This window comes from Oryzias latipes, chromosome 21, assembly GCF_002234675.1.
Source record: "Oryzias latipes chromosome 21, ASM223467v1".
In the NCBI taxonomy this organism is placed as follows: domain Eukaryota; kingdom Metazoa; phylum Chordata; class Actinopteri; order Beloniformes; family Adrianichthyidae; genus Oryzias; species Oryzias latipes.
Window position 1 is genome coordinate 24,756,207 of NC_019879.2, and position 15,696 is coordinate 24,771,902.

Here is a 15,696-nt window from a genome sequence, read left to right on the forward strand (position 1 = left end):
AGTTTGTCTCAAAGCAAAATCCAAATTCAGATGTGTTCAGATTATGACGTTCCACTGATCCGTGTTGCTCTTTATGATCCAAGCTGGGTTTTTTTTTCAGTATTCAAACCTTTTACATAAAATTATCTTTCAAATGTGTGAACGGTTAAGCCGGGGTTTTTTGCAAAAGAGGGACAGATTTGGTGAGGTGGAAATGTGTGAGGGTCAACCATTCTTTGAACCATTTTAGCATTTTAAAGTTCAATTTAATGCACATTTTATTGCGATGGCATACTTTTTATTTCTTCCTATAGAGCAAATGCATGGAAATAATTTTCTTTACCAAAATTACTGTCAATTTTTAGTACGTCTTGTCTGTTCGTGTCTCTTTATGGTGAATAATAAATTGTTATTTAGTCAACCACAATCAAGAATTTGTACGCAAATTGTGTTGGAGGCCGCATGTTAATGATTTCATGACAAGAGGCTGCGGGCCTTTGGAAATGTGAACGCAGGCCGCATTTGGTCCGTGGGCCGGACTTTGGACAAGCCTGGGTTAAGCCAACCAAGACAGAAGTCTCCAAACAATATAAAATCTATTCTTTAACATGTTCTGTCAGGTCAGTTCTGTCTTTTATTTTATTTGATTGCATTTTACGTTATAAGCTATTCATAAATGTAGGCTACCTTCACCCAAGAGCAGCAGGGATAGGCTCCAGCGACCACATGTCTCCAAAAAGGGGATACAGCCGCTTAAAAAAATGAATGGATGGGCTTTAATACTATTTGGACAGAGCTCCAGATCTGACACAAAATAGCAGCATTTTGTTTTTTTTAGCTTATTTTGCATCATAATGCCTTTTTGTACTTGTAAAATTGAATTAATATTGGTAAATATTTGCATAAAGCATAAATTTAAGCCTTACCTATTGGCTCTTGTTTGGCTTCAACGTTTGTTTTGGTTTTTTCACCCCCCCCCCCCCCCACACACACACACGCTTATTTCAATTGTTGGTTTTCCAGTCATCATTATCTACACACAGAACAACAAAAGCAAGAGGGCAAACAAAATACCCAATAACAGGGCTGTTTTTTTTGGTTTGTTTGTTTTTTGCTAATAAAAACCTTTAAGCGTAGAAATCCTCTGTAAGTTTAAGTTAGCTTCCACATATTGGGATCCTTTTTGCCATTTTTGTTGAAATGTATCCTTTCGAGTTTAGTCGAAAAAAGGCAAATTTCCTTCATAGTTATGCTGATGACACCCAGTTATATGTGGCTCTGTTTCTTGATGACCTTCGAAGATGTGATTTAGATTGCAAATGTTGATGGGAGAGATTATGTAATAATTATGATAATACAAGAAAATCTACATTTTTAGCACATCAATATTAACACAATGTAGTATTTAACTAAGCAGGGGGAATGGACAGCCCCAGCCTGGTTTATGAAAAAACCTTCCCTCTGTGGAAAAATGTGGACAATGAATGAAATAAAAACTACAATGATCCCCCCAAACTTCATTACAGTTGGTGAGGTTGGTGGAGCAACAAGTTAAATGTTTTCTGATTACTAGCTAGCCTGGCAATAAGCCTGTCCAAAGAAGAATGTTTTAAGCCTAACTTTGAATGTAGAAACTGTGTCGGCCTCTCTCACATAAACTGGGAGCTTGTTCCATAAGACAGGGTTCTTATTCGTTTGTGTTCTTTAACTACTTTTCCCCTCATGTTTAGTGTAAAGGAAGCACCGTAATTGAGTCAACAGTCCTTTGGTTATACTCAGTCAGCTTCATGTCACCAAAAATTGTTTTTTATTGCTATGTTTGTGCTTTTAATCTCTATTTCTTTCCATCATGCTTCATATAATGGTAGACACGGCCAGGCAGCTGTGCTGCATAAAAATATTCTTGAAGGTTTAGTAATGCCAACTTTGGGTGTGAAATAATTAAGGGTGGAAAACTTTATCCTAGGCTTTTTTTCCATTCCAAATGAATCTGGATATGTTTAAATCCCATAAATTAAACTTGTGCTGTGGTATTCCTATTGCCTGGAAAATATATAGAAATTGTGGGGGTTCATTCATTTTAATGAATTTTACTCTAGAACTGCGATCTAAGGGGTTAATTGTCCATTTTAGCAGATTTTCTTTTTTAACTTATTTTTTTTTAACTGTTAAGACGGAGAGTATTTTAGCGTAAAAATTTGGGTTTTATCAATATAATTTCAAATCCTGAATAAAGCCTAAAAAATTTCAGAAAGTCCTGGTTACAATATTTTTGACGTCATAATCTATCATAAGAAATTCTATCTTTAGTCTGTTTTGGGGGGAATTTATTTGACAGTCTTTGCAGAACTGTAATTTTATTGACCTCAAGCTGTTATTAAACTAATCCACTGTTGGGCACTTTGTCTTTTTGAAACTTCCATTCATCCCTAAACCATAACTTTTTCTTGAAATGATTCCTTCTGCTTATAAATCAGCTGTTACAAAGGCTCCCCTCCTTCTCTTACAAAGCATAATCTGAACAATATTGGGATGCGTTCTTATTTTTTTATTTCCTTAGCCTCTCTTCCCCTGTAACCTCTAGCTGCTCCCTTCAAGGGTCACCACAGCTCATCTGTCTCCATCTAACCCTCAGCCACCATCATGTCCTCCTTCATCATCAAATCACTGTTCTTCCTTTGAACGTGTCCAAACCATCTCAATCTGCTTCCCTACATTTATCTCCAAATCATCTAACATCAGCTGTTCCACAGACGTATTTAGTCCTGATCCCATCCATTTGTTTCATCAGGCTAAAAGATTCCTGAGAAATAATTCAATTATCTTAACAGATTAGATTTGACTTTAATTTAATCATTTCAAACCCTGAACTTTACCCTTTGGCTTCAAACTACTGATAATGAGTGCAGGTCTGTCAAGTGTGTTCCACAAAACGGTTTTCAAACTCTATATTTAGCTCTGAGCAAGAACAACGTGTTCCTCAGCTCTCTGTGTCATCAGTCCATCCAAAACGGAGTTGATTTATAATCCAATTTGATGGTTTTGTGAAAAGTCCAGTTTACAACTAACAGCAGGGAATAATAGAACAAAGAAATCAAGTCAAAAACTAACGTTATGTCTAATTCAACTCTAAGTCGAAAGGGGAAAAATCTTAAAACTCTGTTTAAAAAAAAGGCTACAAGTGGCCAATGTATTGCTGTTTTTTTAAGGAGTTTGCTTTAACAGAAAGATACCGTTGAGAAAACTTGGTTAAAGAGCAGACAAACGTGAAGAAAAGGAGCTGGATGATGCAATAACACATCACTGCCTGAAATGTAAGCTTTCAAAAATCTTTTGATGGAGAAAAAGGGTTTACTGTCATATTTTAAAAGAAGTCAAGTATAATGAAATATTTCAATTTGATAAATAACAGGAAAATTTGAAATATAGTGGTTGGAATGCATACAGTCGCATACGCATACAGTCTAAATCTAAGTGGATTATCAAAACAAAAAAAGAATCCTATTGTTTGTAAAAGTACACACATTAAATTTGAAAGTTTTTGGGAGTCAAACAGACAGTGGAATTCTTTAAATTTGTAAAAATATATTTTACAATTTTCTAAATTAGAATCTTAAAGATTAGAACTTTTATTCCCAGTACACTACTGTTATTTCCTTTAGGCACAATCCCCTCAAATTTATTGGAAAAAAATAATAATTAAAAAATATATATAAATATATATATATTTGGTTAAATTTGTGTAATGTTATTTCCTATACAATTAATTCTATTGAACAAAATTTAAACGTTTCAAATCTAGCTTAATTCATTTTTTTAAAAGGCATTTGAGTATTTTTTTTAAATATACAAATGTAATGCTTGCATTTCGTCAAGTTACATTTTTTTTGTTTACAAACCTCAGAAAGATAGTATTTTGTTAACATTTTGAAATATAGCTGGACAAATGTTTACAACAGTAGCTTTATTGATTTAAGAAAAAAATCAAATGTAACTGGTTTAACTTGTATACTTGCATCGTGACCGGACACCCTACCTTGCTGTCAAACGACGAGAAGTGACGTGATTGACAGCTTTTCTAACCAATCAGAAGTCACGCAAGCCGAGGATCTTTAAAGCTTCTGCTAATAGCCTTTGTGTGAAGGCGGGGAGCTGTTGGTTCGGCTAGTTTGCTGGTTAGCAACAAACAGAAGGTTACGAGTTTAAAAATGTGGATTTTTTGACCACTAAACTGGCTTTGCGGGAACGATAGGGGAGCTAACTATGTCGGGTTGCCTAACTGGAGCTTGTTGACTTGTTCTGGAGTGGAACTCAAGGCGATTTGGGACGTTTCGGTGCGTTCAGGGTGACAGCCTCGCTTTTCGGGTCGTTAAGTGGCGATGCTTAGCTGATAGCTGCGTCATCATGTTGCTTCCGACTCGAGTTAACGAAAAGAAATCCCAAGTGAACGCCAGAGGTGAGGCTGCCCGCCGTCATCCCGCTGCGGAGGCCACTGCCGACCTTTGAACTCCATGGAAGACGGACTGTCGGCGAGTGGTTGGCGGTGAACGGTGTTTACGTGGACGTTGTTTTGACTTTACATCACTTGGCTCCGGATAGTTGGCGCAATTGTTCCTCCGGCTCTAATTAACCACACTAGTTGGACGGACTGTCAAAGGTTATTATGGAGGCGAAAAATAACTGGAAAAGGTCGACATTTTTGTTCCAAGCAGGGGTGTTGCTCACTGAGAGACGTTGAGATGTTTGTCATGCTTGTTTTAAAGTGAGAAGTGATGCTCTCATGACTGCTACGATAGAAACCGGGCTGCTGATTCCTATCTGGCTTTCTTGATTTTGGTCCGAACTTGCTTTTCGATATCGTTAAATAAATAGCACTGAATTATTTTGATTAGATTTAACTTAAGGGAGGCGTTTTGGAGGTTTTGTTTGGGCTGCTGTCACTACTACACCCACGTGGACTTTACTTCCAGTCGGTGAGTTAAACTTTGAGCCTCCGACTGGGGTTCAGGAGCGACCAAAAGGGTGTTTTTATTTTATTTTATTTTATTTTATTTCTTCTACGGGACCTAAAACCGGTTGAAATGTCCGGTGACTGTACCCACATGAACGCTCACTTCCCCGCCGCAGAGGTCTTTAGTCTGTCCAAAGCCGGTCCGGATGGAGACAGCGTTGTCATGGAGCCCGTGGGGAGCTCGAGTGGGCTTGGATCCCCCGCGCGGTTGTCGGCCAACTTTGAGGTGATCGACGGGGTTCTGTACCGCAAGAAGCTGGAGAAGGGCTTCATAAACTACCGGGAGGTTCTGGGTGATGACCGCAGACACGAGGCCATCTCCACCTTCCACCAGCGGCGGCCGGGCCAGCGGCACCTCTCCCTGGAAGAAACCTACAAATGTGTGGCAGACAACTACTGGTGGGAGGGTAAGTGGCTGTACAGTGTCGTCATGTGTTTTAGGCCCAGAGCTATAGGTTTTTAAATCAATCCAACTAGTCAAAATCGAATTATTGACACATTTTGATTGATGCTTGACGCCCCAGGACTCCAGATGATTCTGATCTTATTTTAGAAATGCAGTATAAAACTCCAAAAATAACCATTTTGGTGACCCATGAGATAACCTCAGGCCAATAAACAAGCTTAAACAAATACAAAAATGCCACAGAAAACCTTTAATCTTTTTTCAAGGCCTTCCTATTCATTTTTTCATCTTCTAAACCCGTTTTTCTCCCTTTTCGGGGTCACGGGGCTGCTGGAGCCTATCCTGGCCACTTGTGGGCGAAGGAAGGGGGACATCCTTGACAGGTCGTCAGTCGGGCAACAAATCGCACGCACATTCACACATAAGGACAATTTAGATTAACCAACAAACCTATGAAGCGTGTTTTCGGACGGGGGGAGGACGCCGGAGTCCCCGGAGAAAACCCACACATGCACGTGGAGAACATGCAAACTACACACAGAACGGCCCCCCATTGGTGTGCTGGTTCAGGTCCCCCAGCCGGCTTTACGTCTGACGGTTGCTTCCGCCAAGTGTGTTCATTTCTGATCAATCAGAATTTGTCTGCCTTTAACCCCCACATAAACGTCACTGTTGTTTTCTATCATTTAACAAGAAATCTTTAAAGTGTTTCTGTCCTTACAGTTCCATCCATTTACTGACTACAGTTCCAGTAAATGGATGAAGACACAGCAACACCCAAATAAAATTGGAACAACTAGAAAACACACACAGTCCTGTAATATAAACTGACAACAGTTTTCCAACCGAAACCTTTTTATCCTTAGTGGAAAAGCAGAAAAACTTCCACACCTTTGGTGGACATTTTTTCAGAACCCTCCCGAAAAGACTTCTCTGCCATCCTAGAAAGACTATTATGACGTCACACAAAGTTGTTTTCTCAGAACTTTTTTCTGTAAACGGCATTGAATCGTCGATGTCGGACATCACAAATTTTTTTTCAGGAACAGATTCCAAATTTCAGAGTATTCAGATACTCATCACTTAAGTACAGGATAGTGATTACTTTGACCGTTTATTCTGTGTTTAACCTTTTATGTAATGTTACCATGCAGCTCTATACTCATTTTGTTGTCATGTTCGTCCAACAGGAATGTACTTCCAGATCAGAGACTTTGTCCTCTGCTGTCCGCGGTGTCAGAGTCAGCACAGGAAGAAACTAGAGGTAAGACATTCGCTCCCAACTGGCAGCCAGCATTGTTCCGAGCCCGTCATCAGATTCTTCGCTCCCTTGGGTCTAATTTTTATTTCTTCTCACTTTTCTCAAACATGGACTTTCTTGTGTGTGTGAATCCCTGCAATGACGGCTCTCTGTGGTTTCCTTTCAGCAGCTGAAGGGCAGGAGATGTGTGACAAAGATGATCGCGAGCCATGGCACTGATGTGCTGAGCAAGCTGAGGAGTCAGCGGGAGGCGGGGCTTTTCTGTGACATCACCCTGCGGACTAACGGACGCTCCTTCTCAGCTCACAGGGCCGTTCTGGCGGCCGTCAGTGACCACTTTCAGGAAATATTCACAGAAATGGATTCGAGCAATAAAGCAGACATTGATCTCACTGGTAAGCCCTCCCAGAAAAATCCTATTGTGATTTTCTAAATTATTTTTTTAAAAGATATCCTTTTATTTTTTGCTTTGAGCGGATGTGAATGAACCAACATAAACAGGGAGAGTTTAACAGCTTTGAGTGCGCTCACCATGGTCAAAAAGAGGAAAGCATAATAAGCAAAGCTTTAAATCACCATGGTAACGGTTAAATAACCGCACAGCCTCTATTGTGTTTTAGCAGAGGTAACAAAAGTACAAGCGAGTTTATTTTAAAAAAAATAAAACAAAATCAAAGAAAAGTGATGATCACTTCTTTTGCCAGGTATTTTAAATGTTACATAATGTTTGAGTCATTTTTTGTATCCAAACCTGAAATATGTTTTAGGTCTTTAATGGGCTCTAACATGATAACTAGATATGTAGTTGACATTAAATAAAGTTAAAATGATGTCTTAAAAAATGCAGATATGTGTGCTATATGATAATAGAACTGTTTTGACAGTTTATTGTTATTTAGGTGTTATTTTTATTATTATTATTTTAGTTTTTGCAGCTTTTACTCCTAGTTTGAGTTGTTTACCTTCTTCTTTTACAACTGATGTATATTATCTGCAAACAATCACTTCCTGTTCTGGCCAGTTTTTGTTGTCGCATCATTTTTTAAAAATGAGAAGCCTTCAGTCAATGTTTCAAGTTTGGACATTTTTATATAGAAAGAGTTTAAAATGCACGTTAATGTATGTCCAGAGAAGTTAAGGTTTTAAAGCCTATCATATATAATGAGTGCAGCTTTGATCTAGTCTCTGTCCACATTCTTTAATGTGATTTTGTACTAGTAACAAAAAAAAACAAGAAACAAATTTACACGTTTTCACTTTAGTACCTAGATCCTTACAGCTTATTTATAGCTGACTGTAAAGTGTTTCTTTTTATGCATAAAACAATAGTATTTCAACAAGTTTGAGGGCAACATTTCACGTGGGGAGATATTAAATTTACCCTGACAACATGTTAAAGAGGTATTTCTAAAATTCAGTGATTCTTTCTTTGTATTCGTTGTCAGGAAGGGCCGCCTGTTTGTTCCCAAATTAACCCATAATTAAGATGTTTCTTTTCATAAATAATAGCTTTGTAAATGAATGTTATTAGATGATGCGGTGTTCCCTCGTTTATCGCAGGAGTTGCATTCTAAAAATACCCGTCGTTGGATGAAATCTGCTCAGTAATCTTTATTTTTTACAATTCCAGATGCTGTAAGTCCTCACTGCACACTTTTCTCACACAGACATGGATATTTTCAAACGTTTCTCCTCTTTAAACTCTCAAAGTTCAAATCTTCTTAAAAATAAATAAATCCAGTGTTATAAAATGAAAACAGAGATCTCATCGCGATCAACGATTTCTGTAAATTTGGTCAGATAATCACATTCTGTACTGGAGACGTGGCATAGAGGAGGTCGATTGACAGGACTACAGCCAATCAAGACACAAAATAAAATAAAAAAGGAATGCAAAACTGTCCAAAAAATAATCGGCAAAATAGCAGGTGAACCACAAAAATAGAAGGAAGACTCGATGTCGTTTCTGCTTGTTTTTGTTCACACAAGCCTCCTCTTTAAACTGCTGCATGTTGGATCTTCCTGTCTAATTTGTCCCCCAGGTTTTAACGAGGACGGTCTTCTGTCCCTGCTGGACTTCTCCTACTCCTCCACTCTGTCCGTTCGTCAGGAGGACTTGCCGGAAGTGTGCGCCATGGCTCGCCACCTGGGCATGTGGCCCGCAGTGGAGGCCTGCTGCGCCCTCCTTAAAGAGCAGGAACGGCAGCTCCACCCAGGCAAAGCCTTCATCTCTGCTTTGGGACTGGACAACATGAACGACAGCCTCCGCCTAACGCTGGACGAGTCGTTACATGAAAGTCCCAAACGCAGTCTGCGTAGAATGCCAAAAACTGACGGCCACAATGGCTTTCCTCAGAGTCCCGTGCACAGGATGAAGCTCATGGACTTTAAATCTCCCTCCTCCAAAAAGGCTGCTATACCCCGTCACGCCTCCTCCCAGTCACACAGTTACTCCCCCATATCCCCGTCAAACACCCGTCTTCTCCGCTCCTCTCCCGGAGCTTCAAAGCAGGTTCAGAAACTTTTCCCCGTCCCAGAGACCCCCCGGAAGAAGAGAAAACCTCACTCCATCACTCAGCTGTCACGCACGTCCAGGCTCAGACCCAACACTGCCTGTAGTCCTGTGAGGGTTAAGCAGGAAGGGGAGGAGGTTGGAGAGGATGAGGAGGATTATGCAAGAGCACAGGAGAAGTACAAACTCATGAACGTGCTGGGGCTGCAGCGGACCGCCCTCCTCCCCAGACCAGAGGACCTGATTGGCTGGAGACAAAAGAAACGACTGCGGAAGTTGAAGGCCAACAACTATTCACTAACCAAGAGGCGGAAGCCCCGATTGTCCTCCCCAGTGCTGTCATACAGTGACATACCTTTGTCAATTCCACTCTGCAACCCAGTTAACACCAGACTCCTTAAAAAGTCTGTCAAGTCCAAGCCTGTGGGCTCCGTGGAGCAGATAGCTGCCAAGAGGAGGAAGAGTGTCCAGCCTCGTGTTCCTCCCTCAGACAGGAGCATGAGGAGTAAAGGGGTGTTGCCAGACCTGTTCCAGCGACCCTCCTTTGGGGGGAGGGAGCTCAGACAGTCGGTGAGGAAGGGCGATGGTGGCCGCTCTCGGGCCCAGCAGCCTCTCCGTCGAAAAGCCAAGCAGCCCCCGGTGAGAAACACCATCAGGATCAAAACGGAGCCAGCCGAGTGCTCCGTCTCAAGCCTTAGGCCCTCGCCACAGCACCACGGAGGATACACGCCTCTCAGATCCTCGCCGAAGACCCGGGCCAAGACTGCGGCAGCGAGAGAAACCGTTAAAACTCTGCGTTATAACAGCAGCCGAATGGTGACAAAAAGCAGACGAGGCTCCGCAAAAGACACGGGCAAGATGAAGGTCAAGTCCAGGGAGAAGGCGGGAATCCAGAGCCCCAAGGGCACCGTGGGGGTGGAAACAAAAATCAAGGACGCTGAAGTGAACGGGCTCCAGTTTTCTGAGCATTTGCCTCAGCCGTCCTTTTACAGCCACCCCATGTACAAAGCCATTAAAGAGGAGCCGGCAGAGCCGGTGCCAGTTGCCGGGCCGTTCCCCGATCCTCCTTCCCCGGACTTGGGCAAACGCCAGAGCAAGCCCCCCATCAAACTGCTGGACTCCGGCTTTCTGTTCAGCTTCTGCCGGCCAACGGGGGGGCCCATGTCGGCGCTGAAGAAAGAGGAGGAGAGTGTGGACATTTGCTTAACGCGCTCAGTGTCGCAAGTTGGGGAGAAATTCAAGGCAGAGGAGTCTCCCTACAGGAATCTAAGAGCCAGGAGGAGGCCTGTCCTGCCTGTGGTGAAGAGGGAGAGGGAGGAGAGGACGCTGACCCAAAGCCAGGCCCGAAGACACGCATCCAAATCTCCAAAGACCACCTTAAATCTGGCCCACTGTTCCAGGTCACAGGCTGCACGGACAATGACAAAGGTACACAGTGGCTCATTATAGAGCGTAGTCTAGATCCCTGTGATCTGCAACGTAAATATTTGAGGTTTTTGTTGATCAAATATCTTCTCTCAACCATAATTATCTCTCCAGCAGCCGTCTCGGCTCACAGATGTGGGTGGCCGGAGCTGCTCCGTGCTGGATTCCGTTCGTCGAGCTCGCCTAAAGCAGCTTCGGGGGCCTCGCAGTCAAGCCCCCAAAGCTCCAAAGACGGCCCACGCCTGTCTGCAGTGCTCGGCTGACTACAAAGACTGTGTGGCTCTAATTATGCATCGCCTCAGGCACATCGAAGGGAAGCACTGGCCGTGTCCGGTAAGCGCCGCCTGGCTTGACTGTAGGAACTGGAAGCGCTTGACTGTTGCGGGTGGAACCGCTGTCCAGCTGAGGCGCGGCCAGGGATGGCGCCGGCGACTCTTACAGTCCCAACTTAGGCTTTGTAAATTCGTTCATCCTCGCAGAAAGTCCTGCTTTGAGTTTAAAAACAAGACCAAGAGAAATTAGTCACAAGCTGGTTTTTATGACCCACAGGCGCTACTCGCCTTCACCTTCACCGCCTGCTTCTGACCCGCCCTCAGTGGCTGAGTGGCGGCTAAATGCCCCTCCCTCTCCCCTTCTGCCTTGGCTGCCCTGATCAGAGCCGCATGAGACGAATTTACGAAAAAGAGACTTTTTCCAACACGGTGGCTTCTGCATTGGTTTATTTCAACCATTTAAGGTTTTGGTCGCCTGGCGGTGACGAACTGGTCTATATCATTTTAGAAGAATCTCTAAAAGTTTAGATTACCATGGCAACTAAGGTTTTTGTTAACTAAGCCCAAAATTCCTTTTGGACCATTTATTGTTCAGCCTCCATGAAGAAACATTTAGAACAGCAGAAGACTAAAGGGACCCAAAACAAACGCTGATGATAAATACATTTTATGTCTTTACATCTAAAAGAACTGAGCTTTTCTAGCTGTAAATTTTCGTCTCACTGTTTCTTCAGGAAAATCTACAAAAATATTTCATGTTTTTTTTTCTTTTTTTAAACACAAGTGAAGCAATAAGATAAATTAATAATATTTAAAATGTTATATTAATATTATGCTGTCAATCATCCGTCCTCTTGCATTGCAATTCTCAGGTTTCATCAGTGTTGATAAAGACTTTCGCCTTGATTTTTAATGTATTAGTATGTATGTAGACATCGTTACATTTTATATATACTTTTCTTTTAGTATTTTCTAAATACTTTTCTTTGACTATAAAAGAATCAAATCAAACTATTTCAGTGCTTTAACTTTTGGCATTTCTCATTGGGAAGACATTGGATTTTTGTAGATTTCTAATAGTTTTAAACCCATTAGCCGCCGCCAATGATGACCCATGTTTTTATTTAAAATATAACATTCAGTCAAAGCGACTCATGACTCACAAATCGGCACTAAGCTAAAGAAGAGAGCAGCAGAAATGAGGTTTTTTTTCTGACGGCGATGCGCCGACAGTCTGGCTCATCCTCCGTCTCGTCTCCTCCGCAGCTCTGCAGCAAGACGTTCTTCCGACTGAGAAACGTCCGTAATCACATCCGCACCCACAAACCCAAGCTGTATAAATGCCGCAGCTGCATCGCTGCCGGTTCTTGAGGCGGCTGCCGGAGGACGGATGCAGAGGTAGGTGAAAGCTGAGCCTCACCAGCCTCTCTGGTGGAGCGGATGTGTGATGTGAAGCTGCTAACGGGGTTTGATGGAGGATTTTAGTCTGGTGTTTTATTTGTCTGTTTGTTTCTCAGTCGTACATCATGGGGGTGTCCTGATCAGGTTTTTTTTTGGCCCCCGTCTGATTCAGTGTCATTAGAATTTTAGAATCTACCAATACAGAGTTCAGATCCGATTAAAAGATGAACAAATGTAATAAACAGATCCAGAACAGATTCAGCTTCTTTCATTATTTAACACCTAAGCAGATCACTTTTGTGAAGCAGCATAAACAATCAAGCAAAAACAGAACAACTATTTTAAATAACTAGTAAAATTAGGTGCTGATTAGTCATGTAAGAAAGTTTAGTTGGTGATTTTTTTTCCTTATTTCTTGACCATTTTTAATCTGACGTGATTCATATCCATTAAAAACTAAAACTGACTTTTTCCCAAAATCGTTGGATTGTTATGAGTAGTTATTTTTTCACTTTGTAGACTTCTCCTTTGGCAGCCATCTTTGCATTTAATTTTAACACACAAAAAACAATATTTATTTTTCAAAGGCTGTTGTTATTTGTATGTGTTTACGTGCAGCCAGAACCAAAAGTGATGTAAATGTATGTTTGCCACAGGAACGCATGGCTGCATCGGCTGCATCGGCTGCACATGTTTAAGTGCGTCTAACGCTGTATGTCGTTTAAAATTCAACTTAAAGTCCCATTATCTGTTATGCGCCCAGGTGTGTGAAATGTCTTCTCCACATGTGATCCGTCCCCTGGAGGGGCGGTGAGTAGCAGAAACAGCCGCACTCGGGAACCATTTGGTGGTTTAACCCTAACCGTGACCCGTAACCCTAACCCGTCCTCTGGGTCCGTGCAGACAACACTTTCTTATTTAAATGTCTTTGAATCTCACTGTTTAATGCTACGGTCACAAATACAGCTGCCGCCGTGTGATGGGGAGGCGTCCGCACGATCTTCAAGTTCTGATGCCACTGCATGATTTTTTTTTTTTGCAAATCGTTGACGTAGTCATGAATGTAGGAGGCGACCGACAGTCGGGCTGGAATGGCACCATTAGGAATGTTGGCGGCCACAGGGTGGTGGCAGCCGGATTGCCGGCCGGCAGCAGGTCTCGTTGGATGATGTGTGAACGTCTCCTGATAGCAGCCGCTACTGGCTGCCAGCCGCCCGGTAGCCTGGAGGGGGGATTAAAAAAAAAAGCGGGTCATTCTGCACCACTGGTCATTCCCAACTCTGATTTTGAGCATGCCTTATGATTTACAGTCTATAAATCTCCCCTCATGTAGGAGTAGTGCTGCAACTCTACGATTTCTAACAATCGGACCGTGGCAGTGAGATTGCAGCATGGTGGCATTCTGATGGGGGCTGGAGGGGGGCGTTTTAATGGGGCCTTGGAGACCCTCCTATCAGTCTATTATGACGCTGCTGCATTCCTGCCACCCGCCTGCCGCTGGACTGCCACCGCTCAACCTCAAATGTGCCCGGGCGACCACTGACCGATGTCAAAAAGTCGTCTGGTCGCCGTAAAGTTTGAACGTTTTCTGAAAACCTCCGCAGCGTGGAGTGGAACACGCGCCTGCCGCCACACGGCCACCCGCCAAATTTACTGAAAAACGTGCATTTAGGTCACTGCGCTGTGGCATTTGGGGAAATGCGACCTATAGTCTGCTTTAAGTCAAACCAATAAAGATACTTGCTGTCAGTTTTAAACATTTTTCTAAAAAGTTCTTGAAGTCTTTAGAATAAGAATAAAACACATATTTGATGCCTGGTTGGGATGCAGCATCTGATTTTGGTGGAGTCTGCAACGACACGATCGGGCCTCAATCTCTGACCACGTTATCGGTTCGGGACATCCCCAGTCTTTGACCGGTTCGACTTTTTTGCGTTAACGGCCCTATTTGTCTCCCAGGATGAAGGCCGCTGGCGTCTCGCCGCCAGAGAAAAGCCTGAAGGACCAGGACGGATCTGCAGCTTCTCCGAATCCTCCCACGCGAAGCACAGCGGTCTGTGGGGAGGCGGCTCTCCTCTCCGTCCCGATAAATGAAACGTCTGGGGTTTCATTTGATTTTCTAAGTTAAATACCGAACCAAAATTGCTGTCCCTGTTTGCTTTTCAATAAATAACAACAGGTGAAACTTGAACATTTACACTCAGGGGCGGGGAATGCGACGCCACAGCATAGAAAGATTTTAACGTCACACTTGTGTACAAAATAAAGTGTAAAGCGATTGTTACAGCTGTCCCCGCTATCCATGGTTACCTTTATTTTTCTATGTATAGACGATTGTCGAGTGCACTTATTGTAGCTTGGTGTAAACCTAAGAGGCGGTGATGAAACTGAAGGTTTTGGGGAGGGGGTCGGACGGTGAAATACTTGAAGTGATGCAAGCGCTGGAGCCTTTCCTCTGAGTGTCTCAGTCAGTCTTTGTCCTTCGGTGTGTTAACCTCTAAGCAACTCGTCCTTTTGTATTGGTCTTACTACTCTCAGCCAGTCCAGGAGTCGGGGTTTAAACGTCACGGGGAGGGGGGCAGGATGGCGACACCACTGCATGCACATTTTACAGATCATTTCTAGGCCACTGATTTTCTAAGGCTGGCTGTTTTAAAAAGGGAAACGTTTGGTTTTAATGTGAATTTCTTAAAGTTATTGACTGCAGATGTTTTCCTTAACACCTTTGCTCTACTTAAAAAGTTCTACTGAGTAAATGCAATGTGCACATACAGAGATGTTTATGTATCATGAATTGATTTTAGAAATAAATGAGCTGTCTCTTGCTATCTGTTGAAAAGAAATAAATACATTTTGCCTTTTATGTTTGGGTATTTTTCATTACAGTTCACCAATTATAGGAAATGTTTACTGCATATAAATAAAGTTTAATTCTAACAGTCTTGCAACTAAATTCTTGTTTTAAAAAAAACCTTTTTACTATGAAAATTAGTGGATGAATTAATTATTTTTAAAGCATTCATAAGTTATATTAGGTCCAAGTGATTCAGAGAGGGCAGCCTTAATGCTAGTTTCTATGTTTATCCCATGGAGGGAAATATAAAAAAATAACAGAAAAGTTTCTTCTCAAAGATAGAAAAAAAAAAAGTCAACATCCATCATAGACTTTTTAAAAGAAAGCTATGGTTTGTGTCAGTACAGTTGATTTTCCTTTTATAAGAGAGGTTTTTAAAAGTTGCTGTGAGGCAACATTTATTTAAGAAGCTTGTTTCATAGATGGATGTCACAAAAAAGCCCAAAAAATAACGTTTTTTACTTAATGCATATTAAAAAATGATCAAAAAGAAAAATTTGTTACCGGTAAAGATTTTGCAAAAGGTTTTGTTAAGCCACAATGTCACACTTCCCCCTTTAGAAACACAAAAATAC

General features: G+C 42.1%; 1 protein-coding gene across 3 annotated transcripts; it reads left to right on the plus strand.

Annotated features, from left to right (window-relative positions):
* Positions 1–4,100: 4,100 nt before the first annotated feature.
* On the plus strand, positions 4,101–15,130 carry LOC101172694. 3 transcript variants are annotated; one of them, XM_011489867.2, is made up of 7 exons: positions 4,101–5,397; positions 6,587–6,660; positions 6,824–7,052; positions 8,700–10,597; positions 10,709–10,927; positions 12,133–12,264; positions 14,227–15,130. In XM_011489867.2, exons 1-6 carry the CDS (start codon positions 5,061–5,063, stop codon positions 12,235–12,237), a joined length of 2,862 nt encoding a protein of 953 aa, XP_011488169.1. In that variant the 5' UTR covers positions 4,101–5,060; the 3' UTR covers positions 12,238–12,264; positions 14,227–15,130. The 3 variants fall into 3 exon arrangements, with proteins under 3 accessions (XP_011488169.1, XP_011488171.1, XP_011488170.1); XM_011489869.2 differs by having other exon boundaries at positions 10,712–10,927; XM_011489868.2 differs by having other exon boundaries at positions 6,827–7,052.
* The last annotated feature ends 566 nt before the right edge of the window (positions 15,131–15,696 follow it).